This window comes from Haemaphysalis longicornis, unplaced genomic scaffold (genome assembly GCF_048455015.1).
Source record: "Haemaphysalis longicornis isolate Haplotype H1 unplaced genomic scaffold, Haemaphysalis longicornis Haplotype H1 scaffold_8, whole genome shotgun sequence".
NCBI classification, from domain to species: domain Eukaryota; kingdom Metazoa; phylum Arthropoda; class Arachnida; order Ixodida; family Ixodidae; genus Haemaphysalis; species Haemaphysalis longicornis.
Genome location: NW_027526445.1, coordinates 58,171,713 through 58,199,269, shown reverse-complemented (window position 1 = coordinate 58,199,269; position 27,557 = coordinate 58,171,713). Strand labels below are relative to the sequence as shown.

The following is a 27,557-nucleotide window of genomic DNA, read 5'->3' as shown; positions in this document are numbered from 1 at the left end:
CGGCGCTGCTGGCATCCGTGTGCATTTCTGTTGGCGCGGTCGGATCAAAGTGTCGCAGAATAGGTGGAAAGTAAGGAGTCGGCGCAAGTTTGCAAAGGCTTCATTGCAATCGCTCAACCAAGCGCCAATACAGCTTTCCTTGTCGATAAGCCCTGTCAAGGGCACAATTATGGCGACAAAGTGGCGAATGAAGCGGGATAAATATGAACATAGTCCAATCAAGCTCCGTACGGCCTTTATGGTTGTCAGTTTAGTGAACTCTGCGACAGCGCAAATTTTGCTGTCGTCGGGAAGAATTCCCTCCTTCGACATAACGTGGACCAGTATGGTCAGCTTTCGCGCTGCAACGTGGCATTTGTTCATGTTCAGTTGCAAACTGGCATTGGGAAGGCAAGTTAAAACCTGCTCCAGGCGCCTGAAATCAATGTTGAAGTCGGGCAAAAAAACGACTGTCATCCAGACAACAGAGACACGCTTTCCACTTCAAGCCCGGCAAATTAGTGTCCATCATCCTCTCGATTGTGGCAGGAGTGTTGCACAGGTGAAAGGGCATAACGTTAAATTCATACAGGCCGTCAGGAGTGATCAAGGCCGTTTTCGCGCAATCCACTGCAGCCATCGGTACCTGCCAATATCCAGACCGCAGATCAAGGTAAGAAAAAAAATCGGCGCCTTGTAAACTGCCAAGGGCATCGTTGATCTATGGTAAAGGATAGACATCCTTCCGTGTTATGCTGTCAGACGGCGATAGTCTACGCAAAAGCTGATGGAACCTTCTTTTTTTACAAGCACAGCGGGAGACACCTAGTCACTGTTGTGGGTTCAAATTACGCCACGCTTGAGCATATCGTTCACCTGTTCGTCAAGAGTGCTGCGCTCCCTCGGCGACACACGAAACGGCCATAGACGTAGTGGTGCATGCGAGCCGGTGTCAACGAAGCGAGCAACTGCAGATGTTTGACCCAGCGGTGCCTTTGCGCCATCAAAAAAAGAGCGGAACAGATTAGCCGAGTGAGGATGCTTACTAGTTGGTTTTATCTGAGGGCAGGATCGATCGAAGCGCCCATATCCGGAGGTGATACGTCTGGTGCTGACGTGGCATGACTCAGTCCAGGCACTGGAACCCATGACGAAAAGTCGTCTGGTAAGGCGGTGACAAGCTGCGGCCCAACAACCTCGACGAAGCCAAGGACCTCACCGTGCAGGAGACGAAGGGGCTCCAAGGACACGATGTTGACTACAATGGCCCTCGCGCCAGCATGATCTGTCAGTTGGGCGAATGGTAGGGAAAGCGGCTTTCGGTGGAGAAATAAGGGCGGCGGCGTAAAAAGAACAGGTGTGTCGGGAATGGAAGAGCAGCAGAGCGGTAAGAGAGCAGCCTAACGGGGAGGAATGTCCTTGTCGCGAGCCATGGTGAGCTTTGCAGGGGCAGCGAACTGAAGGTTGTCGTAAGGCGCGTCCAAGGGAGAATCAAATTCTACTATTGTACTCGCACAGTCTATTATTGCGCGATGGCGAGATAAAAAGTCGCAGCCTAAATTGACGTCTAGGGAGCAGGATGGCAGCCCAAGGACCTCGATGGAGTACACGACGTCCTGGATCGTGACATGCGCCATGCAGGCTGCCAAAGGTTTCCAACGTTGCACAGTTGCGGTACATAACAAAAATTGCGGCAGCGGCGTCGTAACTTTTCTACGCGATCGGTAAATATTGGCGGTAAAGAGGGAGACCGCTGCGCCTAAAGTCGACTAGTGCGACTGTACATTCACCCTCAACAGACATGTCGATTACATTTGTAGGCCTTTTACAGTTCGAAAGTCACGCGGATCTTGCCTCCAGAACTGCGGAGGCTAGTTTTCCTGTTCAGTTGCGCTTGAACGATGTAGCATAGGCGATACTGAGCGGCGACGTGGGGAGCTTGAACGGCGGCTATAGGCCTCACGACAGCTGAAATCATTCTTACCGGAGGCAGGTAACGGTCACCTGGGTGTCACGTCGGTCATTAGCTGCGAAGACCCATGTGAAGAGCCAAAAGTGTCGTTTCCAACGTCATCATTCATGCCGGATACGCGGCAGTAGCTGTAACGGGCCACATGGCCTTTAAGTCGGCAGGCGAATCATATCGGACGATTCTCAGCCATGCGCCACAGATTCCCCTGTGGTGGATTCCTGCGTACCGCAGAGAGTGGTGGGGTTGGCGGCATTGCCCGAAAAGACGGCCCAGCTGGCTGTGCTGATCACGCCGTGGCTTCGGCATACGTGAGGGGTGCATAATACAAAGTGGGTTGCCGCGCCTCAGCCACCTGTTCCTTCATCATGTGGCGAAGCGAGACAACAGTAGGAGTCACTTCGGTAGGCTACGGAGGCACTCCGTATTGTGGAGATGGGCCCAGAACAAATGGTGGCATCGTTGATCCAGGCTCTACTGTAAGAAGTGACACTTGCCGAGCGACTTCTTCGCGGACGAACTGTTGAAGCTGCAGCATAAAGGATGCGCCGGCCGCCACCTCTGTCAAGCTCGACAGCGGCTCTCCCCAACAGAAGAGCCCGGTGTAAGCGCCGGCTGCCTGAGGAGTCCTTCATAGCTTCGGCATTGGGTGATGATGTCAGCAACGGTTCGCAGATCTTCAGCTAACGGTACCTTGAAAGCATCATCATCGATTCCTTTAATCAGGTGCCTAATGTTCTCTGCTTCCGCCATAGCTGAATCAACATGCTTGCATAGGTCCACAACTTCCTCGATATAACTTGTCAACATCTCTCCCGGACGATGGGGTAGTGAGCAGAGACGCTCGTCAGCAAGAAGCTTCCGCACGGAGGGACGGCCGAAGACCTCGACAATATTGTTTTTGAATTCAGCCCACGTAGCCATAGTGGCTACGTTGTTGTGGAACCAGTTCTTGGCTATGCGATTTAAATGAAATTCAACGTCATTAAACTTCATGCTATCGTTTCATCTTGTGCGTGCTCACTCGCTCGTACTGCGACAGCCACTCCTCCACGTCATTGTCATCCGTTCCATCGAAGTTAGGCGGGTCTCGCCGGCGAAGAGCACCCGAACACATGATCGGCTGCGGTGAGGATTTGGCCATGTTTCGGTCGGTGTTCAGCTGCATCACGGGCTATAGCCGTCTGCTTCGTAACTCCAGGATGTGGTATCGGAGCCTTGCGATGCGAAGGTAGGGTCACGCTGGGAGCGAACCCGCACACTCCCCCAAACTGACGCTCCGTTTATTGGAGCAGTAACGAGCAGTTAGAGCTGCGGAGAAGCCAAGGTTCCTTGCTAAGCCAGCTCTGTCCGAAGCAATACTCCATCGGCCCATGCGCGAAGCGCTTCTTTTGCCTTCTCGCCGTCGGGCGTGTACCAAGCCGAATATCCCCAATGGGGAATCAGGGAATTGTTCTTGCATGAAGGACTGTGTCAATTATTGATATCTCGTCCCGAGGGTGCCATGTCCTGAAACAAATTTCTCCATTCGCATTTAACGCGCTGGTCGCACCGAACTACAATAGCAATAACCAGGTAGTAACGATGTGTCCGTGCCTCGACGACCTGCAGTGCCTCCGTGTCCACCCAACACAGTGGGGCACCCGCGCTTCCATGGACGAAGCGGACTTGCGCTCCATGATAAGGTCGATTATCCGCGAGGAACTGGGAGCGCAGACACCTTTCGATTTTTCAGAATCACGACGCGAGACATCTCCTCCGGATCTGCGCAAGCTAATTAAACAAGAGCTGGCCTACCTTATGCTGGCCTCCCCGTCAGCAACAGATATTCATCCCAGCTCAACTAAAGCCGCTTTGTCTTCGCTGCCTTATGCTTCCAATGCCCCGATTTTGACACCTCTCTCCGACTCTGTATGTTAGCCTTTGGGACCTGTGTCTACCCCTGCCCCTCGACCGCCCATGCTCCCCCGGTCCGATCATGTGCATTCGTACCCAGTGCCGCCTCCTGCTCCCGTTCAGTTTCTGCCATGTCCTCCTCAGTTCGCGTATGGCTACCCTGCTTGGTGTCCGTCCCTCCCAACCTGTCTCTATTGTGGAATCCGGGGGCATATCTCTCGTTTCTGTCGAAGACGCCAACAAAATGAAAGGCTCGCGTACTCCCCCGTTCCACAAAGCAGGAGTCAACCGTCTTACGACTACTATTCGCAAAAGTTCCCGTACGCACAACGTTCGTCGTCACCCGCAGATTACAACGACCAGCACCGCAGCTCCCGCCCGCCCATACGATCTTCCCCAACCCCCTTCGGCAACCGCTCTACCTCGCCACTGGGGCCTGCCTCCCAGGACACGGAAAGCTACAGGCGGCAGTTTCTGGGGGCGAAACTGGGTCACTTTGGAATTCTGGAAGTCATCCTAATCGACCGTCGAACATGTTATCAGTTTTAGTTGAATGAATTAGTGTTGAAGCTCTTGTGGACACTGGTGCGAGAATTTCGATAATTAACGAAAGTTTATGTTCTCGACTGCTAAAAGTAAAATCTCCCTATTCTGGCCCAGCTGTACGATGTGCGAACTCCGCTATTATTCAACAATCTGGACTGTATACAGCTCGTGTTTTTATCGACGACATTCGACACAACATTCAGTTTGCAGTACTCGCATCATGCGTTCGTAAATGATATTTGGCTGGGATTTTCTTAAATCGGCGTCTGCTGTCCTTTCTTGTGGTGAACCGATGATTCATATGAATGATACAGATCTGGCCAGTGTTTCTGATACTGCAGACCTGCGATTGGTGGCGTCCTGCCCCTTAACTCTTCTCCCTGCTCAAGAAACTATACTCTTGGTTAAATCGGACAAAATTCTCGACTGTCATGTACTCATTGCTGCGACAGGAAAACTCCCCTCCATGGCGTAGTAATATCCCCCCGGCCTCGGCCGTTTTTCTCCAAGAACTGCTCTTCTGGCCACAGCGAATACTACAACCGAAGCGGTTTTCTTGCCCCGAGCGACCACCGTTGCCTGTGCTCCGTGCGACGATGCAGTGAATGTCGTCTCAATGGGATCTGTTAAGTCGGACGATCATTCAGGGAGCACTAAGCCTTCACCTTTCCCATTAGTGGAACAGTCAGTTCGAATCTCGACCCAGAGCAACAGGAAATGCTATTTGGTCTTCTGGGGAAACACAAAATTTTATTTGATTCTTCTACTACCGTCTTGAGGCAGACCTCCGCAGCCACCCACCGAATCGACAAAGATGGCTCGTATATCATTCGACGTCGCCCGTATCGCGTCTCACTGCAGGAACGTCAAATCATTCAGGAACATGTCGACGGCATGCTGAAGAAAAAAACATAGTTCGCATTCAACCAGCTCCTGGTCATCGCCCGTTGTTGTAGCCCCAGAAGAAGGACGGATCTGTACAATTTTGTGTGGATTACCGGGCGCTTAAACCCATAACTCGGAAAGATGTCTATCCGATGCCTAGAATTGATGATTCTTTGGACACCTTGCAAGGAGCCGAATACTTCTACACTCTGGATTTGAGATCGGGATACTGGGAAATTCCCATGCATGAGCAAGACAAAGAAAAAACAGCTGTCACCATGCCTGATGGTCTCTACGAGTTTAACGTAATGCGGTTCGGGTTGTGTAACGCTACGGCCACATTTGAACGCATGATTGATATGGTTTTACGCGGCTTGAAGTGGAAGACGTGCCGGTGTTTCTTTCTCGACAGAGTCGTATTTTCTTCTACTTTTTCCGAACATCTCCGACGGCTTAACGAAGTGTTAACTTGCCTTTCAAACGTCGGCCTGACCATTATCACAAAGAAATGCCACTTTACAAACAAGTCACTCAAGGTATTAGGTCACCTGGTGAGCAAAGAAGGAATCCGGCCCGACCATGACCAAATCAATGCCGTACTAAATATTTCACGCACAAACCGTCAAAAAGAACTTCGCAGCTCCTTAGGATTGGCCTCCTACTTCCACCGCTTCATCCGAAACAACTTCGCTTCAATCTTTTCCCCTCTACATAAACTGCTGTCTTCTGCCACACGATTTCTATGGTGCGACGACTGCGAAGCTGCCTTTCAGAAACTGGAGCGTGCCCTAACATCTGATCCCGTACTCGGCCATTTTGATGAAACAGCGCCCACTATGCTACACACCGACCCCAGCGGACACGGCGTTGGGGCTGTTCTGTTACAGCGCAGGACATCTTCTGTTGAGCAGGTAATTGCCTACGCCAGCCGGACATTGACACCTGTCAAGAAAAATTACGCAATAACAGCGCAGGAGTTCCCCGGTGCAGTTTGGGCAGTTCAAAAGTTTCGTTCATATCTGTACGGGCGTCACCTCACTGTAGTCATGGACCATCACGCCCTTTGTTAGATGTCTTCCCTAAAGAACTTCACCGGGCGGCTGGAAGTTGGGTACTCCATTTACAAGAGTACACCTTCAAAGTCGTCTACAGGACTGGCAAGAAACACGAGGATGCAGACTCTATTTCAAGCTGCCCGTTATAACCTGCTCAAGATGACATTCAAGCGCTCTCTTCATCTATGGGAGCCTCACGGGTTGCCGTTGTGGACACTTGCACGGAACCACTTCCTGAATTTACCTCTCAGCAGAGGTGCGACACTTACTGCCGCAACCTCATTGACTTAATAGACGGTTCCGCTCAACCATGCAATATTCCTTCACGGCGCCAGCTCCGCCGATATACACACAATAATGGAGCCCTTTACCGGTACAACTACCACCCAACAGGCGACACAAGGGTTCCCGTTATTCCCCGTGCCCTTCAACGCAAAATTTAGCGAAATTTTACGACGACGCTACCGCGGCCCACCTTGCCTTCCACGAAACTTATGATCGTTTTAAAAGCCGCTTCATGTGGCCCGGCCTATCAACCACTCTTGCCAAACACGTTGCATCGTGCATATTTTGTCAGTGCCGCAAACGTCCGACTTCGGGGCCGCCGGCACACTCCAAACTCTACCGTGCCCCTGCTCTCCTTTCGAAGTTGTTGGCATCGATCTCTACCGTCCTCTACCCATCACTTCGGCTGGACATGGGGGGATTATTACCGCAGTGGACCACTTTACACGATACGCGGAAACCGCTCCTATTCGCAAGGGCTGCGCTATAGAGGTGGCTGAATTTTTTTTGAAGACGATATTCCTGCGACATGGAACGCCCAAAGTGCTTCTTTGTGACCGAGGCCGGGTATTTCTTTCCGCCGTGCTTGCAGAAGTTATTCTCGCCACCAAAACTGTACATACAACCACGTCCAGCTTTCGGCCTCAAACTAATGATTTGACTGAACGTTTTCATCGCACGCTCTCAGATATAATTTCCTGTTACATTCAGCCCCACCATAAAAACTGGGACGTCATTCTCCTCTTCGTAACCTACGACTATAATACAGCGGTTCAACAAAACACGGAATTTACGCCATTTTTTCTTGTCCAGGGCCGCCCAACTCCAACTGTTCTCGATAATTCTTTCTTGACTGCGCCTTTGGCCTCTGCATGCAACAGTATCGATGACTTCATTTCTGTCTAATAGCCGCCATCTCGCTTGTCTCACGACGACAGCCTCACAGGAAGACCGCAAGTCAAAGTAGGACGCTTCGCTCCGCGTTGTCTCGTTTAGAGCCGGCGATCAGATATTACTTTCCACTTCACTCCAGACCCAAGGACTGTGCGAGAAGTTCCTTCCCCGCTTCGTAGGCCCTTACGCTATTCAGGAACAGATTTCACCGGTAAATTGCCGCGTTACGCACACCTCTACTGTCACCGACCGCCGTGGTCGCGGCACTGAAGTGCTACACGTTTCCCGGCTGAAGCCTTGCAACTCCCGGAATCCGCCTTAAGCGCCCGAGTCGGCCGGTTCAGCCCCGAGGGAAATGTTGTAAGCTATGACTAAAGCTGACATTAGCAGCCGTATGACCCTCTCCAGCAGACTCTGTTTTCCTTCCAGTAAACCCCCTTGCAATTGGAGGAGGTGCCGGGGATTGATGTGAACCGTCGTACAGCCTGGAACGCTGCAGCCGGAAGCTACCAATTCCCATCACCCCCATGGCCGGCAAAAGGCCCTGGTTCGCCCTTCGTTGGCGACGACAGAATCTCTCTCAGGCCTCACGTTCTGTTCGAACCAATTGCTGCTAGAGGCGAAAATCAAAGAATTCGTCCGTCAGGGGGTAGTGTTGCTGGTGCTATTTCCTGCGCAGGCTTCATCCAGCCTGCCTTCTGCTCTGCAGGCGACCATCCGCGAACAGGTTGCCGTGAACCTACCACCAGTTAACGTCGCTACCTCAGTGGTCGCACCCCTAGATGTTCCACAGGTGGCAGCTACAGTCGCTGCGCCACTCAGAGCTACAGTTGCTGAAGCTCCAGCTGTCATGCCTATGACGTAAGCCTAATGTCTCGAACAGCCAGTGCCTCCAACTTTCCGCTCATTTCGGCCAACATTACTGGCGATGGCACCTCCCACTTCGCAGACAGCTCCCACATTTCCACCGACCAGACAACTAGTTGTGCCATACACGAACCCCTGGCGCACTCCCGAGAACCTGCCTATATGCTTTTCTTGCTGCTGCCCTGGCCACGTTGCCCGTTACTGCTGCCGTGTCGTTTCATCTCTTCGTGTTACTCAGACGTCTTCCTACGCCACACGACCACCACATCTTAGCGTGCCCTCGGGAACACCTCCAGCCTCGTTTTCCAACAACCAACGAATGTTTGAAGACCGCCGATCGCCGTCGACCCGTCGCCGCTCCCTATTCCCCATGCGCCGCCACTCTGCCCCCACTCCAGAGGGAAAGTGATTAGTAATTTGAATTACTATTCTCGCTGTCTCTGCATGCAATCTGATTCATGTCTCCTCACTCAGACGTAATCACTCTCATTCGGACTTTCGGATTGCTTATCGTCTCGCCGGCGCGACTGGGAGCGGCCTGTTTCTTCCCAGGTTTCTCCGACATTGCGACACATTACAGCTTCCGCGAACTGAGCAGGAAGTGCGGGAGGAAGTGGATGGCGGTGCGTCTTTGAGGGCCGACGGAAAACACGTGCTCCCCGCACGGGTGTCTTGGAAGAGCGCGCACGTACACCACCCCTTGCATATTGTTCGCCGGCGATGGCCACGGGCAGGTACAACTCGCCGCCCCTCTGGGCCATCCCTGTCGACAACGCAATTATGTTTCTCCCATCGCTCCCAAGCTTCTGTTTGTCGTGCCTACTCGGTTCTTTTTAGTTTTCACGTTCCCACCGCTGCCTTTCTATCTCCCCCTCTCACATATTTACGCGTTTCTAGTTTTTGCTTCCTTAGTGCTGGCTTTTTCTCTCATGTTTGAATGCGCTTTTCTGTGTTCCTCCTCGCTGCCAATCTTAAACGTATGTCACCCCGCCCCGGAACCTCAAGTGCTTGAACTGTATATAAACCGCTTCCATTATGTAAAATATTACTCTTGATATAGGACGGTCCCCGTCCGAAACGTCGATGTAAAGGTATGTTTTCGAAGTAAACTTGTTAAGTCTTTGAGTTCGCCCCTTTTTAATATATATGTATATATATATATATATATATATATATATATATATATATATATATATATATATATATATATATATATATATATATATATATATATATATAAACGAGCCCCTCATTTCCAAACCTTATTATCGTGCGAAAGCTTAGCGAGGGCCTCGGTTCTGGCAGCCTTGATGCCAAGGTAGCATAAGAGGGTTCCCCGCCAGTTGACGCGCTCATGCAGGCTGTAGACGTTTGAGTCACGCCCCGGGGGTTGAAAAGAAGGTCCCTTCTCCCCGTGTAGTCTGAGTGGCGCTGGCTACCACCCTCGAGCGTCAGATACAGTTGTGGTAAATATAAATACCCCAGAAAGTGACGGAGAACACAGTCGCCCAGATAGCCGAATTGGTAAGGCATTCGAGATCTCATCGAAAGGCGTGGGTTCGGTCCCCACTCTGGGCGCGTGTTTTTCTTTCTTTCTTTCTTTCTTTCTCACGTATTAATAAAAAAAATAATAAAAAAAATAATGTAACGTCACTAACGGTAAAAAAATTGTCTAACCATTCCCCTATGCCTTCTTTGGCCTTGTAGACGGCCGGCATTTCTTTCTGTATTTCCTAACGAGCCCCTCATTTCCAAACCTTATTATCGTGCGAAAGCTTAGCGAGGGCCTCGGTTCTAGCAGCCTTGATGCCAAGGTAGCATATGAGGGTTCCCCGCCAGTTGACCCGCTCATGACAGGCTGTAGACGTTTGAGTCACGCCCCGGGGGTTGAAAAGAAGGTCCCCTTCTCTCCGTGTAGTCTGAGTGGCGCTGGCTACCACCCTCGAGCGTCAGATACAGTTGTGGTAAATATAAATACCCCAGAAAGTGACGGAGAACACAGTCGCCCAGATAGCCGAATTGGTAAGGCATTCGAGATCTAATCGAAAGGCGTGGGTTCGGTCCCCACTCTGGGCGCGTGTTTTTCTTTCTTTCTTTCTTTCTTTCTCACGTATTAATAAAAAAAATAATAAAAAAAATAATGTAACGTCACTAAAGGTAAAAAAATTGTCTAACCATTCTCCTATGCCTTCTTTGGCCTTGTAGACTGCGGGCATTTCTTTCTGTATTTCCTAACGAGCCCCTCATTTCCAAACCTTATTATCGTGCGAAAGCTTAGCGAGGGCCTCGGTTCTGGCAGCCTTGATGCCAAGGTAGCATAAGAGGGTTCCCCGCCAGTTGACCCGCTCATGACAGGCTGTAGACGTTTGAGTCACGCCCCGGGGGTTGAAAAGAAGGTCCCCTTCTCCCCGTGTAGTCTGAGTGGCGCTGGCTACCACCCTCGAGCGTCAGATACAGTTGTGGTAAATAGAAATACCCCAGAAAGTGACGGAGAACACAGTCGCCCAGATAGCCGAATTGGTAAGGCATTCGAGATCTAATCGAAAGGCGTGGGTTCGGTCCCCACTCTGGGAGCGTGTTTTTCTTTCTTTCTTTCTTTCTTTCTCAGGTATTATATAAAAAAAATAATAAAAAAAATATTGTAACGTCACTAACGGTAAAAAAATTGTCTAACCATTCCCCTATGCCTTCTTTGGCCTTGTAGACTGCCGGCATTTCTTTCTGTATTTCCTAACGAGCCCCTCATTTCCAAACCTTATTATCGTGCGAAAGCTTAGCGAGGGCCTCGGTTCTGGCAGCCTTGATGCCAAGGTAGCATAAGAGGGTTCCCCGCCAGTTGACCCGCTCATGACAGGCTGTAGACGTTTGAGTCACGCCCCGGGGGTTGAAAAGAAGGTCCCCTTCTCCCCGTGTAGTCTGAGTGGCGCTGGCTACCACCCTCGAGCGTCAGATACAGTTGTGGTAAATATAAATACCCCAGAAAGTGACGGAGAACACAGTCGCCCAGATAGCCGAATTGGTAAGGCATTCGAGATCTAATCGAAAGGCGTGGGTTCGGTCCCCACTCTGGGCGCGTGTTTTTCTTTCTTTCTTTCTTTCTCACGTATTAATAAAAAAAATAATAAAAAAAATAATGTAACGTCACTAACGGTAAAAAAATTGTCTAACCATTCCCCTATGCCTTCTTTGGCCTTGTAGACTGCCGGCATTTCTTTCTGTATTTCCTAACGAGCCCCTCATTTCCAAACCTTATTATCGTGCGAAAGCTTAGCGAGGGCCTCGGTTCTGGCAGCCTTGATGCCAAGGTAGCATAAGAGGGTTCCCCGCCAGTTGACCCGCTCATGACAGGCTGTAGACGTTTGAGTCACACCCCGGGGGTTGAAAAGAAGGTCCCCTTCTCCCCGTGTAGTCTGAGTGGCGCTGGCTACCACCCTCGAGCGTCAGATACAGTTGTGGTAAATATAAATACCCCAGAAAGTGACGGAGAACACAGTCGCCCAGATAGCCGAATTGGTAAGGCATTCGAGATCTAATCGAAAGGCGTGGGTTCGGTCCCCACTCTGGGCGCGTGTTTTTCTTTCTTTCTTTCTTTCTTTCTTTCTTTCTTTCTTTCTCACGTATTAATAAAAAAAATAAAAAAAAAATAATGTAACGTCACTAACAGTAAAAAAATTGTCTAACCATTCCCCTATGCCTTCTTTGGCCTTGTAGACTGCCGGCATTTCTTTCTGTATATATATATATATATATATATATATATATATATATATATATATATATATATATATATATATATATATAAATATATATATATATACGTATATATATATATTTATATATCTAGAGAAAATATTCGCCAGGTGGATCCGACGACATGTCAAGAGTGGTCGACCAGCGTTTAACTCTCTTAAGCTTCCTATGGCACTAAGACTGCCAGAACAGAGGCCCTCGCTATGCATGTAGCGAATCAGAATGGGAAATGATGAGCTCCGTGAAATAAGACAGAAAATAAGGGTTGGCAGTCAAGAAAACCTCGGAAAGCAAAGGGGAGGTTGTGGTGGGTCATAGAAAGAGATTAAGAATTTTTTGAGTGGAAAAGAAAGTGGTCAAAAAATGCCCGCCGGGTGGGATCCGAACCCACGACCTCCAGAATATCGGTCTGGTGCGATAACCACTACGCTACCGGCGGGCGGGGAAACCGCGGTTGTCCAGTTTCCCCCATTGTCTGAATTTGCAGCCCGCGCGACATACGTTGACACGTCATGGTGCAACCTTGAACGCTGCATCGTTAACACGACCCCTTTTTCTCTCTCTCGCCGCCCCCCCCCCCTTTTATTTTTCTTGTTTGTTTGTTGATGTTGTAACATAGGCGTAGCCTGACTGTATGCACACTCCCCATTTCCGAAACATTTTCCGCTCTTTCTCACAGTTTTATGCAAACCTATATAAGAACAAACAAAATCATGTAACTTTACTCTGATGAAGGCAAGTCCCGTTGCCGCTACGTAAGTAAACATTGTTTGTTATTGTTCTTGCTGTGTATCCGACTCTTTACTTATACTATATATATATATATATATATATATATATATATATATATATATATAAATATATAAATATATATAGCGAGTAAGAAAATGGGAAATGAGGGGCCCCGTGAAATAAGACAGAAAATAAAGATTGGCAGTCAACAAAACCTCGAAAAGCAAAGGTGAGGTTGTGGTGGGTCATAGAAAGAGATGCAGAATTTTTTGAGTCGAAAAGCAAGTGGTGAAAAAATGCCCGCCGGGTGGGATCCGAACCCACGACCTCCAGAATACCGGTCTGGTGCGATAACCACTACGCTACCGGCGGGGCTGTTTCGCCAGCACTTTCTCGGCTATTTATGCTAAGTTATTTTTGTTTCCTGCACTTAGAGGGTGTAGCCAGCGCCACTCGGACTACTCGGGGAGAAGGGGACCTTCTTTTTAATCCCCGGGCCGTGACTTGAGTGTCTACGACATGTCGATAGTGGTCGACCAGCGTTGAACCCTCTTAAGCTCCCTTTGGCACCAAGACTGCCAGAACAGAGGCCCTCGCTAAGCAAGTAGCGAATCAGAAAATGGGAAATGAGGGGCTCCGTGAAATAAGACAGAAAATAAGGGTTGGCAGTCAAGAAAACCTCGGAAAGCAAAGGGGAGGTTGTGGTGGGTCATAAAAAGAGCTGAAGAATTTTTGCAGTCGAAACAAAAGTGGTGACTAAATGCCAAATGCCCGCCGGGTGGGACCCGTACCCACGAACTCCAGAATACCGGTGGTTTTCTAGACTGCCAACACCTATTTTCTATATATATATATGTGTATATATAAGTATATATATATATATATATATATATATATATATATATATATATATATATATATATATATATATATATATATATGTATATATATATATATATATATATTTATATATATATATATATATGTATATATATATATATATATATTTATAAAAATATGTATACAGGCCAAGTTGTGGATCTGTAGTAACCACGAGGCAGCGATAATTATAAGGATAACAAGAGCGTGGAGGGCATACAGCAGACATTCTCAGTTATTGAATGGCAGCCTACCATTGTCGCTGAGGAAGAAAGTGTGTGTGAGCTGCATCTTACCGGTACTCACCTACGGGGCAGAAACTTCGAGGCTCACTAAGTGGGTTCAACTGAAATTGAGAATAACTCAGACAGCAATGGAGCGGAAGATGATAGGTGTAACATTAAGGGACAAAAAGATAGCGGAGTGGGTCAGGGAACAAACGCGTGTTAAGGACATATTAGTAGAAATTAAGAAGAAGAAATGGACGTGGGCATGGCACGTAATGCGAAAACAAGATAACCTTTCGTCATTAAGCGTAACAGAGTGGATCCGCAGAGAAGGTAAGCGTTGCAGGGGGCGGCAGCAAGTTAGATGGGCAGATGATATCAAGAAGTTAAGGGGGATAAATTGGTCTCATATAGCACAGGCAATTGGAGAATAATAGGAGAGGACTTTGCCCCGCAGTGGGCGTGGATAGGCTGGTGATGATGACAATGATGAAATATGAGCAATAAAACTTTGAAGCTGGTAAGAAAATCAAAGAAAGTTTCGAACAACGTAGCTACCATGATTGTTGCCTATGATTAAGCAGAAATACTTGCTTTTATGAGGGCGAAGGCAAGTCTCTTTGCTGAATTATTGACAACAATAGTGATCGCAGCCTTGCTAGGGGCTTTGTGTCTGAATTTCTTCTATATGCATATATAAAGGTGTTTGTTTGTGCCTGCGTGTGCTTGCGTATCTATATGTGTGTATCTTGGTAAGAAAAGTAAGATCCGCCAAACAGGTCATGGAAAGGCTATGCTTGTGGTCACGCTGACGAATATGAAAACAGCAGCACGGTATAGCGAACAGCTTATAGTGCAGTACATTCTAATAAATATTAGGTGAAGGGCATGAATGGGTCATGCAATGCGAATGAGTGGCAACATGTGCAAAAGAGTAACTGCCAATAGACCCCAAACACAATAATATATGGCTGAAGACTCAATGGAGACTTGAGCAACGAAAATTTTGGGTGGAAATATTGATTCACATACCACTTGACTGTCGTGGCCGGAGATGTTTAGGAGATAGAACAAGGCTAATGATGGTGGTGACGATGGTGATAATAGAGTGTGCATCTATGTGTGTGTAAGCGCGCACGCTTACAATATGATATGCCGTGTATATTCACCTCATTCCATTACTTTTCCGCGAAGCGACTGTTTTGGTATAGTGGATGCAGCTCATTTTAATCCCGTACGAGTGTCGCAAATTCAATGTTGTTTGTCGATGTTGGAATCAATCTTCAAATACAAATGTTCTTTAAAAATATGCAGAAAAATAGCAGAACCTTCCTGCTGTCTTTGACTGTTACCATACCATGTGTCCACATACCATGTGGACATACCATGTGTCCACCGAAAAGATTATGTAGAGAGAATGTTTTATTTCAGAAAACACGTATAATTATACCCAATTACAATTTTCGTCTTCAGCACACGGCGGCTTCACCGCTCACCGTGTTATTGCAATACGGTGGCTTCCCATTGGTTTGCAGATACTGCTTTCCTCGCCCTTTTTTAGTGTAACTGTAGTACCCCATTAAACCCTTGACTGTTTCGTTTTTTTCGAACTCTTTTTTGCATTCGGTAAAGTTTTTCCAACCACCGGGACAGGGGTATGACGTAAAAGTGCAATCGTGATTTGTCAATGACTCAGTGAACATCTCCGGCGCTCTGTAGTGGCTGCAGGCCACTGACTCTGAAAGAGAAATTTCACAGTGTTATACCAAGAACTGGACATGATGTACAAAGCGTGCATATTTAAACTATACGATTGTCAAACGCGATATAGTTGCTGCATTTTTAAAGTAAAAGCCATACGATATAGGGTAAGTGGTAAAGAACAAATATCCATCACAAGAAAACAGAACAAATAGAGGATTGTCGGATTTTTCAATTGGGATGCAAAATACTGATTGCAATATTCAGACCAAAATTATTAGAACGAACTAAACTCGAACATCAAAAAGTGAAGTTAAATACAGACGTTTGTGTATTAAGACAATACAATCAATGTTATCCGGCCTATCGTACATTTACAACTGAACATGTTTTACATAGTAATTTCACAAGTCACACGCAATAACTGTCACTTCAAGAGTCTATTAAAAATAGCTTGTTTGCGTTTGATTGCTCCCTTGTAAAGCGCTGTAATGTGTACTTACGATACGCGGGCAATGTCCGGACAATTGTTTTTTTAAGCTATTTCATTTATTTATCCGCACACGATGCTCCTTCAATATTTATTGAGTCAGGTAGCAACTGTGATGATTAGCTATGATGGGCTGTCGCAAACACATTCAAATCTTAATATGACACATGCGTTGAATTGGGACATCTTGCGCACTGGCTTTTTTTTATTAAGTGTGTGGACATATGGAGCGCTGGGGAGGAACTGATTTACCCGCTTTGTTGCAGATCGTCTGGAATATGGGCCAACTGGGTGCACCTGCTTGCAGGCGCGCAATACCTTCTTCCGCGCAGAAAAGAAAACGCGACCTTCGCGAACCTTTCAACCGTTTTAAGATTATGCGATATCCGGCGAAGGTAGGGTATTGCCACTGTAGGTTTGCGAGTTTGGTCAGTTTTGCTGACATAGTCTTGAATACTGGACCCTTATTTTCTTTTTATGGTCTGGCCTTAAAATAATACATTAGGCTAACAAAGACAAACCTTGCGGCTGCGGCAAATGTGGGTGTGTGGTTTGTGTATTTTAACCGCAAGACATTGCTGTAAAATAAAGGCGAAATAACCCTGAGTAGTTGAAGTAGCGGTTGAACTTTTCAAATCCGCATAGATCTTTCATTCATGAGTCGCTTGCTATATCACCAAAAGAGATGGCGTTATTGGAAGCCCGTGCCTTTACAACGGGGCGGCAAACACGTGTACTGGTTAGCATATTTGTTCTAGCGGTTCTGAATATTTGTGGATTCTTTTCCGTACCTCTAAATTCAAAATGGGTGCTTTATACAATAAACCAGTGATTAAAACTGACTCTTTTTTCCATGTTTGCCTTTCAAAGCTGTCTTTTAAAGCTGCGCTATTCAAAACCTTCAAAAGGTTCAACAAAACTGATTTCGCGGTGCCGGAATGTTTATGACATTTATATAAATCATATTCCCCAAGAAAGATATTTTTCAATATACGTAAATTGTCCCATGTCCATAAATATCAGGAACCTGTAAAAAATGCGGTTAAGAAATGGAAACATTCCTCACCCATCACCGACAAAAGGGCCTCATTTAGTGAAGAAGCATTGAGGAGGGAAAATATGCTTATATTTGGATGTTTGCTGCAGCCGGGCTGGTAATCTCCTCCATTAGGATAAAAGTCCACATGCCCTTGAGTGCCGCGAAGGCCGAGTTGTAACGTTTTGATGTCTCCCATGTTCGTGTGCATCACATCAACAAACTTAGCATCGTGACGCGATAGGGACACATTTGTGTCTTCAAACAACATTCCTGCTGGGTCTAATCCTGAAACAAAAGCGCAAACAATGTGCGAAAAGGGGTTTTAAAGCGAACCATTCTTAGCTTCAGTGAAAAAGGTAATCCTGAACACTGTTCTCGCAAGGCTTGTGCGAGCTACAAAGAGACGACGGAAACGATCCAAACATTACTATAGATATAGTTCATAGACGCCGTTGCTTTTATAGCTCAGGCCGCCTTCTAAGACAATTTCACGCCATTTACACTCTTTCAATGATGTGCACACTCTAAAATCTCCAAACAAACTAAATATATGGATTTTTAATGCATAGTGTGCGATTGTTTAGCTAGGTTTGTTGAGGCGCAGCTGATAGAAGTATAGTTACTGTAACACCATGTCTTTGTAGTGTGTTGCGAAAGCTGAAACTACGTATAATCGAAATACATTAAAAATGTAAAAAATGTAAGTATGTAAGATATAAACAACACTATAATCTTACGCCGAACCGGAGATACTTTCATCGTTGCCTTCGCGATACATACACGTATAGCGCACTACGTAAAGGTATTGTGCACATGATGGCTGCACGTGCCAGAATATTTGTGTGACACGTTTTTGGGAGCGTATTTTTTTTTCGCAGCAGTATTTCCTGTAATGAGCTTGTCAATATTCTAAACCATTTGCTTTATCCGTGTTTTCCAATTGCCAACATTACTCTGTCCTAAACTACAACTTATTGCGTGCGCTTTCACCTGTAAAGAGGTGCGTAAAGTTTCAATAAATTGAGGAATCCTAAGTTGTGATTAATAAAACAGAATATGTGTAATTATCGGACGTGGAAAAAATCTATAGGATGTGATTTCTTCAAATCAACACGCTGTAAAAACTCATTCGTGACAACATATGCTGCGGAAAATGTTATGCAATTTTTTTTCTATTACTGAGTTCCTTCTGATGAGATATTGTTCTAAGAAAAATGCTCGGAACCTGCCATATTTATTGAAAGTTTTCAGGTTCCCGGTCGCGTGTTTACCGGTCAAGCCTCTTAATGTTCCGGGTTGTTGAGGAAACTGCTTTACAGTCTCATTTCAAGTTAAGAAGAAAAGTCCTAGAAATCCCTTTATCGGTGTTTACGGCAGTGGTAAGGAGCAGCATATACCAAATAAAACAGAACAATAATGATAGTGTAAGTGGAACAATGTCGGGCGGAGAGTAGGCGATAGCCATTCGAAGTGTTCTGTTGTTTCTATTACCTTAGTGGATTTACCAAACATTGTCACTTGTTTGATTGGTGGTTTTATTCTACCGTGCCACAAGTCATTTTTTGTTTGCAGACTGCGATGCCCAGGTGTAAATACTCTAACACTTCACATCGTACCCCATAGAATGTGTCTTAATAAATATGGTGTATTGTTTATATTTGTGTATTATAAATATACCTTATACACGTAATAATTTAGGCACAACGTTTCGGAATTGCTAAAAACTGTGACTGAGCCAGGAGAGGTCAAAGAAATTGCACCAAACAAACGTTTAGGAATGCATTCATCGGCAACAAAAAATCTTGTTTGAAGATACAAGGATGAAATTTAAAACGTATTGCGTGGTCATCGCCCCCAACAGGAGAAGAAGGCAATGCACTGTTTTTATTTCACAGTTACTAGAAAAACGCAAAAAAACTTGTGCTTTTTTTACTAGTGGTGCAAGGCTCGAGATACCGAGACGTCTGGCGGTCCCTCCATCTTTGTCGCAGACCTGGCTGTTGCACCCTCAGTGAATTTCCGTACTCTCCGCTCAAACGTTTCCATTCGACTGGCAACAAGAACTGCCGGCTACAATACGGTATGCCATTCCTACAGAAACAGTTCAGTGAAAAAGAAGCCGCAGGAAAAGCGAAGCAAAAATGAGCTGCCGATTACTTTATCACGTAGAGCTAAATCTGCACCCAGCGCTAACTTCACTGTTCTCGATCACGACGTCTAGCTGCTCCGTCTCTCCAAGTGATCGTATGATCAGCGAACTCGTGGCGGTGCACGGTGACTCGCCGTTATACTGCAGTGCGTCGTCACCCCCAAGCATATTGTTGCGAACGTAACTCTATGAGCCTCTCATGGATGCTGAGCGAAGCACATTTGCCGGTTGCCTCGGAGATTGTTCAGTGCTCCCTCTGGAAAGACGGCAACTGCAGTTTCGGCGTCGGCTCTCCCTTGGGCCGTCGGCAGGACCCCCGTCGTCTCATGAACCGTTCACACTTCGGCATGCGTCGCGGCTGAGAGTGCCCTCCCCCTAATATTCTCGCCCGGCGCTCCTCCCCCATTTTATTTCAGGCTTCAGTGCCAGGCTCGCTCGCATGCTTACGAGAAAATCGCCACAGCCATTACCAAATCAATTTATGCCAGAGTGCTGGGCATTCAAAATAACTATCCGCGGCAGATATGGCGTGGTGGGAGCACAGACAAACAAGAAATATAAAGCGAGCATGGGAGCAAAACTACCGCCGAAGGTCTGCTCACGCGAAGGGCTAAGTAGGATTCACCGACAAAGCAAGAAGAAACTGCTCCCTTTCCTTCCCCCCGTCCCTCCTCATACATTTGGCAACAGGAACGAAGAGAAGAGCGGCGCAGCTGGCGGGAACAGTTCGATTTGAAACAACACCATTCCCGCCCAAACGGTTGGCCGAAGGTTGGGACGGCGAAGCGGTGGAGGATTATCTTTTCGTCGTGTTTTGTTTTGGGAACACCAAGGGATCCAGTTTGAGCTTAATTATCTCTGCTCTTAAATATCTCATATAACATTTCTTCAGCGTTTCCAACTACGTTTCGTGTGGTGATGAGTTTGAAGACGTGGCACTTCTCTTAGCGAAACCACTCACATCTTTCGCAAACATTTCATAAAAATGATGAAGTAATTTTTATCTCGTTCTGCGGAGACTTTCTTCTGCTCACGCCGTATTTCTACTGATATTTAGGTAGAACTCCAATAATGACACAGTCGGATGAGTACTTTTGTTTCACTTGCTGCTTCCGGCAAGCCGTGAAAATAGCTAGGACACCTGTTAACTTGTAAATACGTAATTATTGCGCGCGCATAAAGAGCCATTTGTACAAGGAAAATATCTCTCGTCAATGTAATCCCACACTGCACTGTTTTTCTCCTCTCTGTATCTCGTGGTAGTCTACGCTGACCAGCTCGGGGGCGGCGCATGAAATCGTTCATGATTGGACTTGCGCAAAACAAACGCGGATGAGGAAGGAACGACAAGGACGAGTGCACTCTAACAACTGGTTTAATTTCTTTGTCGAAAGACATATGTACCCCGCAGACCTGCGTACAACATCTCAGTAAAAGCTTTAGAGCGCACACACATCACACAAGTAGACCGGCGTCTACAAAAAAGGCGACAGCAGCGTCAATTGCTTATCTAACAAGGCCACAGAAGGGTGGCTGATGCACTTGTCTTTGTGCTGAGATTAAAAGCGCTTCCACAATCTCTCTTGAATTTTGTTTAGGATGTGAAAACAACAAACAGGAGTTTGTATCGGTTCGAAGGTTGCTCCCGTTCTTAGCACCATTTTTCTTAGTCGTGTACTTAGAGAGTTGTGCAGAAATTTAGATGGTGTTGTGTCTAAGGTGTTTAGATTTGTTGACGATTACTTAGTTTTGGGTTCAGAATTTGACATTGTTGCCTTCAAGGAAAAGGTACTTGACGCATTCGTTTTAAGAGAAAATGGGCTAAAGTTCACTACAGAAGTTCCTGTGGACAATAGGTTGAAGTTTCTTGATGTACTGTTGAAGTTTGAACCAGGAGGTTGACAGCTGGGTATATTTGCCAAGGACCGGAAAGCCACTTCTAAGCTTTTCATCTGATCATTCTAGGCTTGTTAGGAATGGCTTAGTGGTAGCGTGCTTCAGGTCCGCTTTGTTTAAATCGTGCTTTCACTTGGTAAATGAGGCCTTTGGACTACAGGTGTCACGTTTGCGGGAAGGCGGCTATCCTTTACATGTGTTGCAGGCTTCGTGTGAGAGGCTACTAAGGGAGCTGAAACACGTACAGGAAGTTAGACCTGAAGAATTCCCACAACAATCCAAAGTGACCGTTATTCCGTATGTGCATGGCCTTTCCCACCGTCTAAAAAAGGTGGCAGAGAACTATGATGTGAAAGTGGTTTTCTCGGCAAAAAACAAAAAAGGAAGTGTGTGTTCAAGGGTAAAACAGAAATATGAACAAAAAGACAAATACAACCATGTATGCAATGTCAAACACAATCTTCGATTTGTCGAATGTGTAAAAAACGTGGTTTATAGGATACCCTTGCTTTTTAAAAGAAGTGATTGTGCACCTATCTTAGAGGAAACTTCGGTGTTGTTTTCGCATCATAAACAAAAATCAAGAGAGATTATTGAAGCGTTTTTAATCTCACAGCACAAAGACAAGTGCATCAGTCACCCTTCTGTGGCCTTGTTAGATAAGGAATTGACGTTGCTGTCGCCTTTTTTGTAAACGCCGATCTACTTATGTGATGTTGTACGCAGGTCTGTGGGGTATATATGTCTTTCTTCCACGAAATTAAACCAGTTGTTAGAGTGGGCTCATCCTTGTCGTTCTTTCCTCGTCCTCGTTTCTTTTGCGCAAGTCCAATCATGAATCGTTTCCAACTAGGCCGGCTTGCAGTGATGCATGAACTCGACCTGAATTCCGCGCTGGATCGCGTCCTCCCCGACAATGGATGCTGAATACGTCAATTTCTGCCTCCCTTCGATTCTCGATAAGGATATTGTTGTTTTGCCTCCACCTCTCGTTCTCTACAGTTGAAGGAAAACAGAAATTTCCATGTTTAAATAGCATGGACTTACTTTGTTTTTGCCTCATGCTGACTCTGTGCTCACTAGCACAAAGTTCACATGCAGGCCTAGGCACCAGACAAAAAGGCGTTTTAATTCAAAGCCGTGAAAAAATCAATCACGTTAACCTTATTTATTTTGCACTATCATTTTCTTCTCCTTTGCCGTGTTGACAGCGCAACGAAAAGTGCTTTAGCGCTAAATATTAGGCTAATCACATACTTACGATTTTAGAAATTTCTATTTTAACATCATTCATGTTGGTGCAAGGAAGATCTCAATTACACATTTCAAATTTTTCAGGCCACCCCTCATTCAACCAGTACACCCTATATCTTCGCAATCACATAACGTTCCATGCAATGTATCACGAATAAGGAACTTGCACAAGCAGAGCCACGATGCTTGGTAGGTCGCTGAGGGAGTTCATGTCACCCAAAGGCCTCATGTGCTGCCTGTATATAAAAATGAATACCTCTCTCAATGTTTTAGGGCCACTACACCGCGGAGTATTCTGGAGGGTAATTAGCGAGACTGCCGATTGTGCTGTACAGAGAGCGCTGTAAGAGAACCTGCAGCTTGGTCACACAAACGACCAGTGCTTCCTTACATACAGGGACACGATTATACGTGGACCACGCCTGTCTTGTGACGCGTTGTACATGACGCTTTGTGTCTGTGATAGTGTTATGAGCGCTCCAGAGCTCGTGGTTTGGGCAGGCAAAACGTCTGGTGTCTTGTTCGCAAGTAGTGTATCCTTGAAAATACTGGAGTGGGGGGGAGATGCCTCGGCGTACCCCGCGTATAGTGCGTTTGCCGCGCTAGTAGAGAAAACCCTTCGTGCACACGGTTGCATAACATCTTCACTTAGTCACTGATTGCTGCCATCCGATATAGCTAACGCTTGCGCACTGCATCATTTCCACTGTGATGCAAGGTGTTACTTAACCTGTATTGCAATTGCTTCTGCAGCACTTGTTTGATTTTTTTGTTGTATTGCTCCCCCTACATGAGTCCCCACTCACCTCTGTAATTCCATTCCTCTTGAGGGTTAAATAAACAAATAAATTAATTTTGCAGCCTTCAATGATATTATCCTTGCCTGATAAATATGTTCATCTGGTTCACACTGAAGCGCACGTTCTGGACGCCACTCCGATTTCCGCCCTTTTCCCGCATGAGTCAATAGCGTCATGGCAATGATTCTCCCCTGGTTATCACGAAGACATAATAAGCTCTGGCTCTTCGGAGCACCTGGATGACGCTATACATAGACTTCGATGGGTCGATTCTCAATATTAGTGACGTGAACTGCGTTTGTGAGTTCTGCGATCTTACAGTGTTCCCCTTGCTTCGTACCAGAGCATGTATTTATGGTTATTCGTTCTGGCAGTTGCTAAGCTTGATGTTATGCAATCGAGCTTAGCTTCTTCTTCATTCTCACGCCGTAAAGAAAACTGTTGGTTTATTTTTGATTTACATTTCGTCGGGGCTAATTTTTTAGAACCACGTGTTTATTTTACTACACCCCTTTTCCATACGTCCGCGCCGTGGGCTCCCAATTTCAATACGTCTTTGCTCTGCTTGAAGAATAACGTAACTGCATTGCATCCATTTTTTTCATGAAAAGGGTGAAATGTAGTATAGCAAAGCAAGGGCAGTAATTTGACACTTCGTTCGCAAGCGTTGGCCTTTCTTGCTTCCTGAAAAATTTTCAACTAGCTGGCTCTCGGGTAGCTATTGAGACAGTCACCTCAAACAATCGAAAATAGCCTCAAAACTTTGGATTGCACAGTATATATTTCTGGCAGCAGGAGTGAGAGTCCACGACCAGAGGAACACTGCTTACAAAAAAGGACAGCAAAATTTATAGGCGCCTTATTCTATCCTCTTGTTTGCCTTAACAGGGGACGCACAGGCTCTTTCAGCAGCTCGCAAAGGTGCTCACAGATTTCACAGGCGGAAACATGATGCTGCATGTCCACCCATTTATACGGCAACCACACGTAGCGGAGCCCCCCTGCTCGCTGTGCACGACGGCTACGTGCCAATCGTTGACTCGGGCAAGAACCAGGTAGTAGCAGTTTTTAGTCTGGATCACTCGCATCTTATACATGATGGGGCCTTCGTAAATTGTTATCTCATACTCCTTTCAAAGACAGGAATGAGACCTTATTGAATTACAAACGGCATCAATACAAACTCCAGTATATTTTTCAGCTGTTCAGAGGAATTGGTTACGAGCAGATTGTTGTGTGCCCTGTCTAGAAACTGCATTCACGGCAATACCATAGAAAAGTATTTGAGCTGCCTTGATACTTGTGCTTTGCTACAAACACCATGGAGCCTAGAATAAAACAAAATGAATTTCGGAAATGTCACTTAATCTCCTGAAGTAAGGACATTAGTGCAGCTGACAATATGACAGCCATGCGCAGCAAAAGTACCGCTCCGATGGTCCGTTACGTCGGATGTTCAGCTAAATATTGTACCATTTACATTTGAAAATGACCATAATACGACCTAAATTGACCCGGACTGGTAATGTTACTACTAAAACAAACAAACGAACAAAACTACCCAGCTAATGTTCGAAGCAGAACTAGTAGGCGATGCAAGATGGATTGGTTTTGTGCAGCTTATATCCAAATAGGGAGAAATACTGCGCTTTTACTCCACACTGAGACGCGCAGCACGTTCTTTTGACCAGTTCAAAAGGGTTGTAATACCCCAAAATAGAAACCTATAGTAGCGAGCTCCTATTGTGGGTAAGCTCTTCCTTACAACTTTGGCATATTCGCCCATGAACTGTTTACGCAACAAGTAAAAAATGCGGCTTAGCTGAGCTAACCTTGGATATGCAAAGCCAAAACCTGGCTTAGTTTGTTTGAGTCTTGGTTTCGCTTGGTTTACCTTTGTCGAGTCTATATTGCCGACCACGGCAAAAACCAGCTTGGTCCCATGGGCGAGCGCAGCGTTTCTCTTTCACGGCTAACGCGGCACAGGATAAGTCACATAGCCCGAGACGACTCAGAGCCACATGCGTGGGAGGCTGCGGGTTGGGTCGGCTGCCGATCAGCTGAGCGGCCGCTGCCGTGACGGCCGCTCCCCTACGTGAGCAGAGCGAGTGAAAAGGGGGCCTCATGCGCAGCACCGACCGCGGACCCAGAGAATGACGCGATGCGCTTCGAGGTGCGTGTCGCCGGGGGGCCCCGTGTATCCGTTCGGAAGGTTAACTTCGCATCCTGCGCAAAACTGCTGGATGAAAGTAATAAAGCTTCGCTTCATTAGCCGTGCCACCATTTCTACATTTGGAGCAGCTTGCCGTAACATTTTCTACTAGCAGCAACAGCTACAGCTGCCACCTGTTTTAACGGCTATAGCATAAAGAGTAAGACAACCTTGTCTATCCCAATCGGGGTGCTTTAATGGCTGATTTACGTCCTTAAATATGAAATTATTTTTAATTAGGGTTTAATTTAAACGAAGTCACATTTGATATTTACAGGGCATCGTAATTCAGGACTTTTTTATTGCTACTTTCTTGCGATATTCAACAAGTCTTAAATGTCATCAAGCCGACGCAAAAGGCTTTGGCTGAAATTTTAAAGATGCCACTGCGACCGATATTGCGTTATGTATTGATGTTCTCGCTGATAAAAAAACAAGCATTTCTCTTTCTTCTCTGGTTCAGATTCTTGAAGTGTCTTTGTGAATTTTTGAGATTGATAGCAGTCCCGTCGTAACTTTTACCCATTTCCCCACATTTATTCGGTAGATGCAAATAGAGCGGGCCCTACACCATAGACAGTAATGTCTTGTTTAAATTCGCACGATTGAGATCAATCTTCGAGAAATTCTTACTTCCCAAAATGCGCATTAAAGAGTAATGAGTTTTTTTTGCCACGTGTAGCAGTATCATGCACTGGTTACACACCATCAGGTACTCACACAATTACACGGCTATCATTTTGATTGAATGGGTGGCACCCATCTAAAACCTAAAACATTTTTTCAGGCGATAGTAATTCTCTTCTTTTGTTCTATTTACTCCAGAAATCTGTTTGTGGCTCGATCACAGCAAGCTTCGATTAAAATATTATTGGCTTCATATCAATCTTGAAACATACTACGCACTTTTCCGTAATCGAGCCTAATTCGCCTTTGATAAGACCTTGGAACTGATGCACGAATGCGTCAATCCTGTTTGTTTTAAGAATATGAAATTTGAAGTATCCAGCCTCTTCTGCTTGTTAAAGATCCCGACCCGGAACCAATAATGCCGGTTGGGTCCTATGCCGCTGCTTTTTATTGCAGGGGTTCATTTGACTCCTGCGATGTGAAATGGAAGCTTGTACAATGGGGCTCCGCTGCACCTTGACTGAAGAGACGCCCTTTGTTACGTCAGCCCTCCTGTCTGGCGTAAAGTGATTGAAGGTGGAAAGGTTCAGAACAGCAGAAGGTAACAGCCGACGGGATGGTGTCATTTTCATGACTGATACAGCCTCTCCGTATATGGTTCCATATCTAGTTGATCCAGTGTACCGCTGAGAAACAGTTGCAGATTGCGAGTATTGTGCCGTGCAGCCCACACCATATTCAAACATGGGGTCAAAACTTTTCACTGCACTTCCTCAGGGTCACCTTGTTCGCCTTTTCCGCCTGTTTCGGAGGACGTTTGTCTGCCACTGCGACGGGCTCTCCATATTTGCTGTTGAGTAGCATTCGCCGCATCCCTGCTTGTATCTCGTCTTCACGTAATGCGTAACCTGTACGTTTTCTAGATATGACCTGCCCTATAGCACAACAAACAGCCTGCTTTGGGGCTGACGCTTCGCTTATTTGCTTTTGATCAGCCACCCTCTTAACGTTTTTTCTTGCTTTCTGTAAATAAGGGTGCAGTTCTTGCACTTTGTCTACGACAATGACGCTGATGTAAGCTCCGATTCTTGTCTGTTAAAACTTAAATGAATACAGTACTCACCCCACCTTTTCGAAAGTCAGCTCCTATGTCTACAGTGCCCTAATTCAATTTTTCAGCCTTCCGGGAAAAAACACTTGCCTTATGTATTCTCGTAGTCTACCCCCCCCCCCACCCACACACACACTGGTGCCGAAGTGATTCGTAAAAAGATACCCACGCTCACACATCGGTGACAGTTTACTTACCTTGCCCAAATTCCTAATTATGTATTCGCCTTTCCGTTGAGAAATAAGGTAACAAAGAAGTTTCTCGGATATAACGAATGGACGGCTGTCGTAAAGTATGCTTGTTGAAAATCT

The 27,557-nt window shown here is 46.2% G+C and overlaps 1 protein-coding gene and 2 non-coding genes across 6 annotated transcripts in view; all 3 read right to left on the bottom strand.

Moving 5' to 3' along the window:
- Positions 1-12,492: 12,492 nt before the first annotated feature.
- Positions 12,493-12,565, bottom strand: Trnai-gau (transfer RNA isoleucine (anticodon GAU)). The gene has a single exon. It is a non-coding gene; the product is annotated as a tRNA-Ile (tRNA).
- A 592-nt stretch (positions 12,566-13,157) lies between these two features.
- Trnat-ggu (transfer RNA threonine (anticodon GGU)) lies at positions 13,158-13,230 on the bottom strand. Its single transcript has one exon. It is a non-coding gene; the product is annotated as a tRNA-Thr (tRNA).
- A 2,149-nt stretch (positions 13,231-15,379) lies between these two features.
- LOC144148649 (pancreatic lipase-related protein 2-like) overlaps positions 15,380-27,557 on the bottom strand; it is a 171,363-nt gene continuing 159,185 nt past the window's right edge. For all 4 annotated transcript variants that reach the window (XM_077680163.1, XM_077680162.1, XM_077680161.1 and 1 more), the window contains 2 exons: positions 17,222-17,479; positions 15,380-15,702 (listed from right to left, as the gene is read on the bottom strand). In XM_077680163.1, coding sequence (XP_077536289.1) covers positions 15,434-15,702; positions 17,222-17,479 — 527 coding nt within the window. In that variant the 3' untranslated portion in view covers positions 15,380-15,433. The remainder of the gene's footprint in view (positions 15,703-17,221; positions 17,480-27,557) is intronic.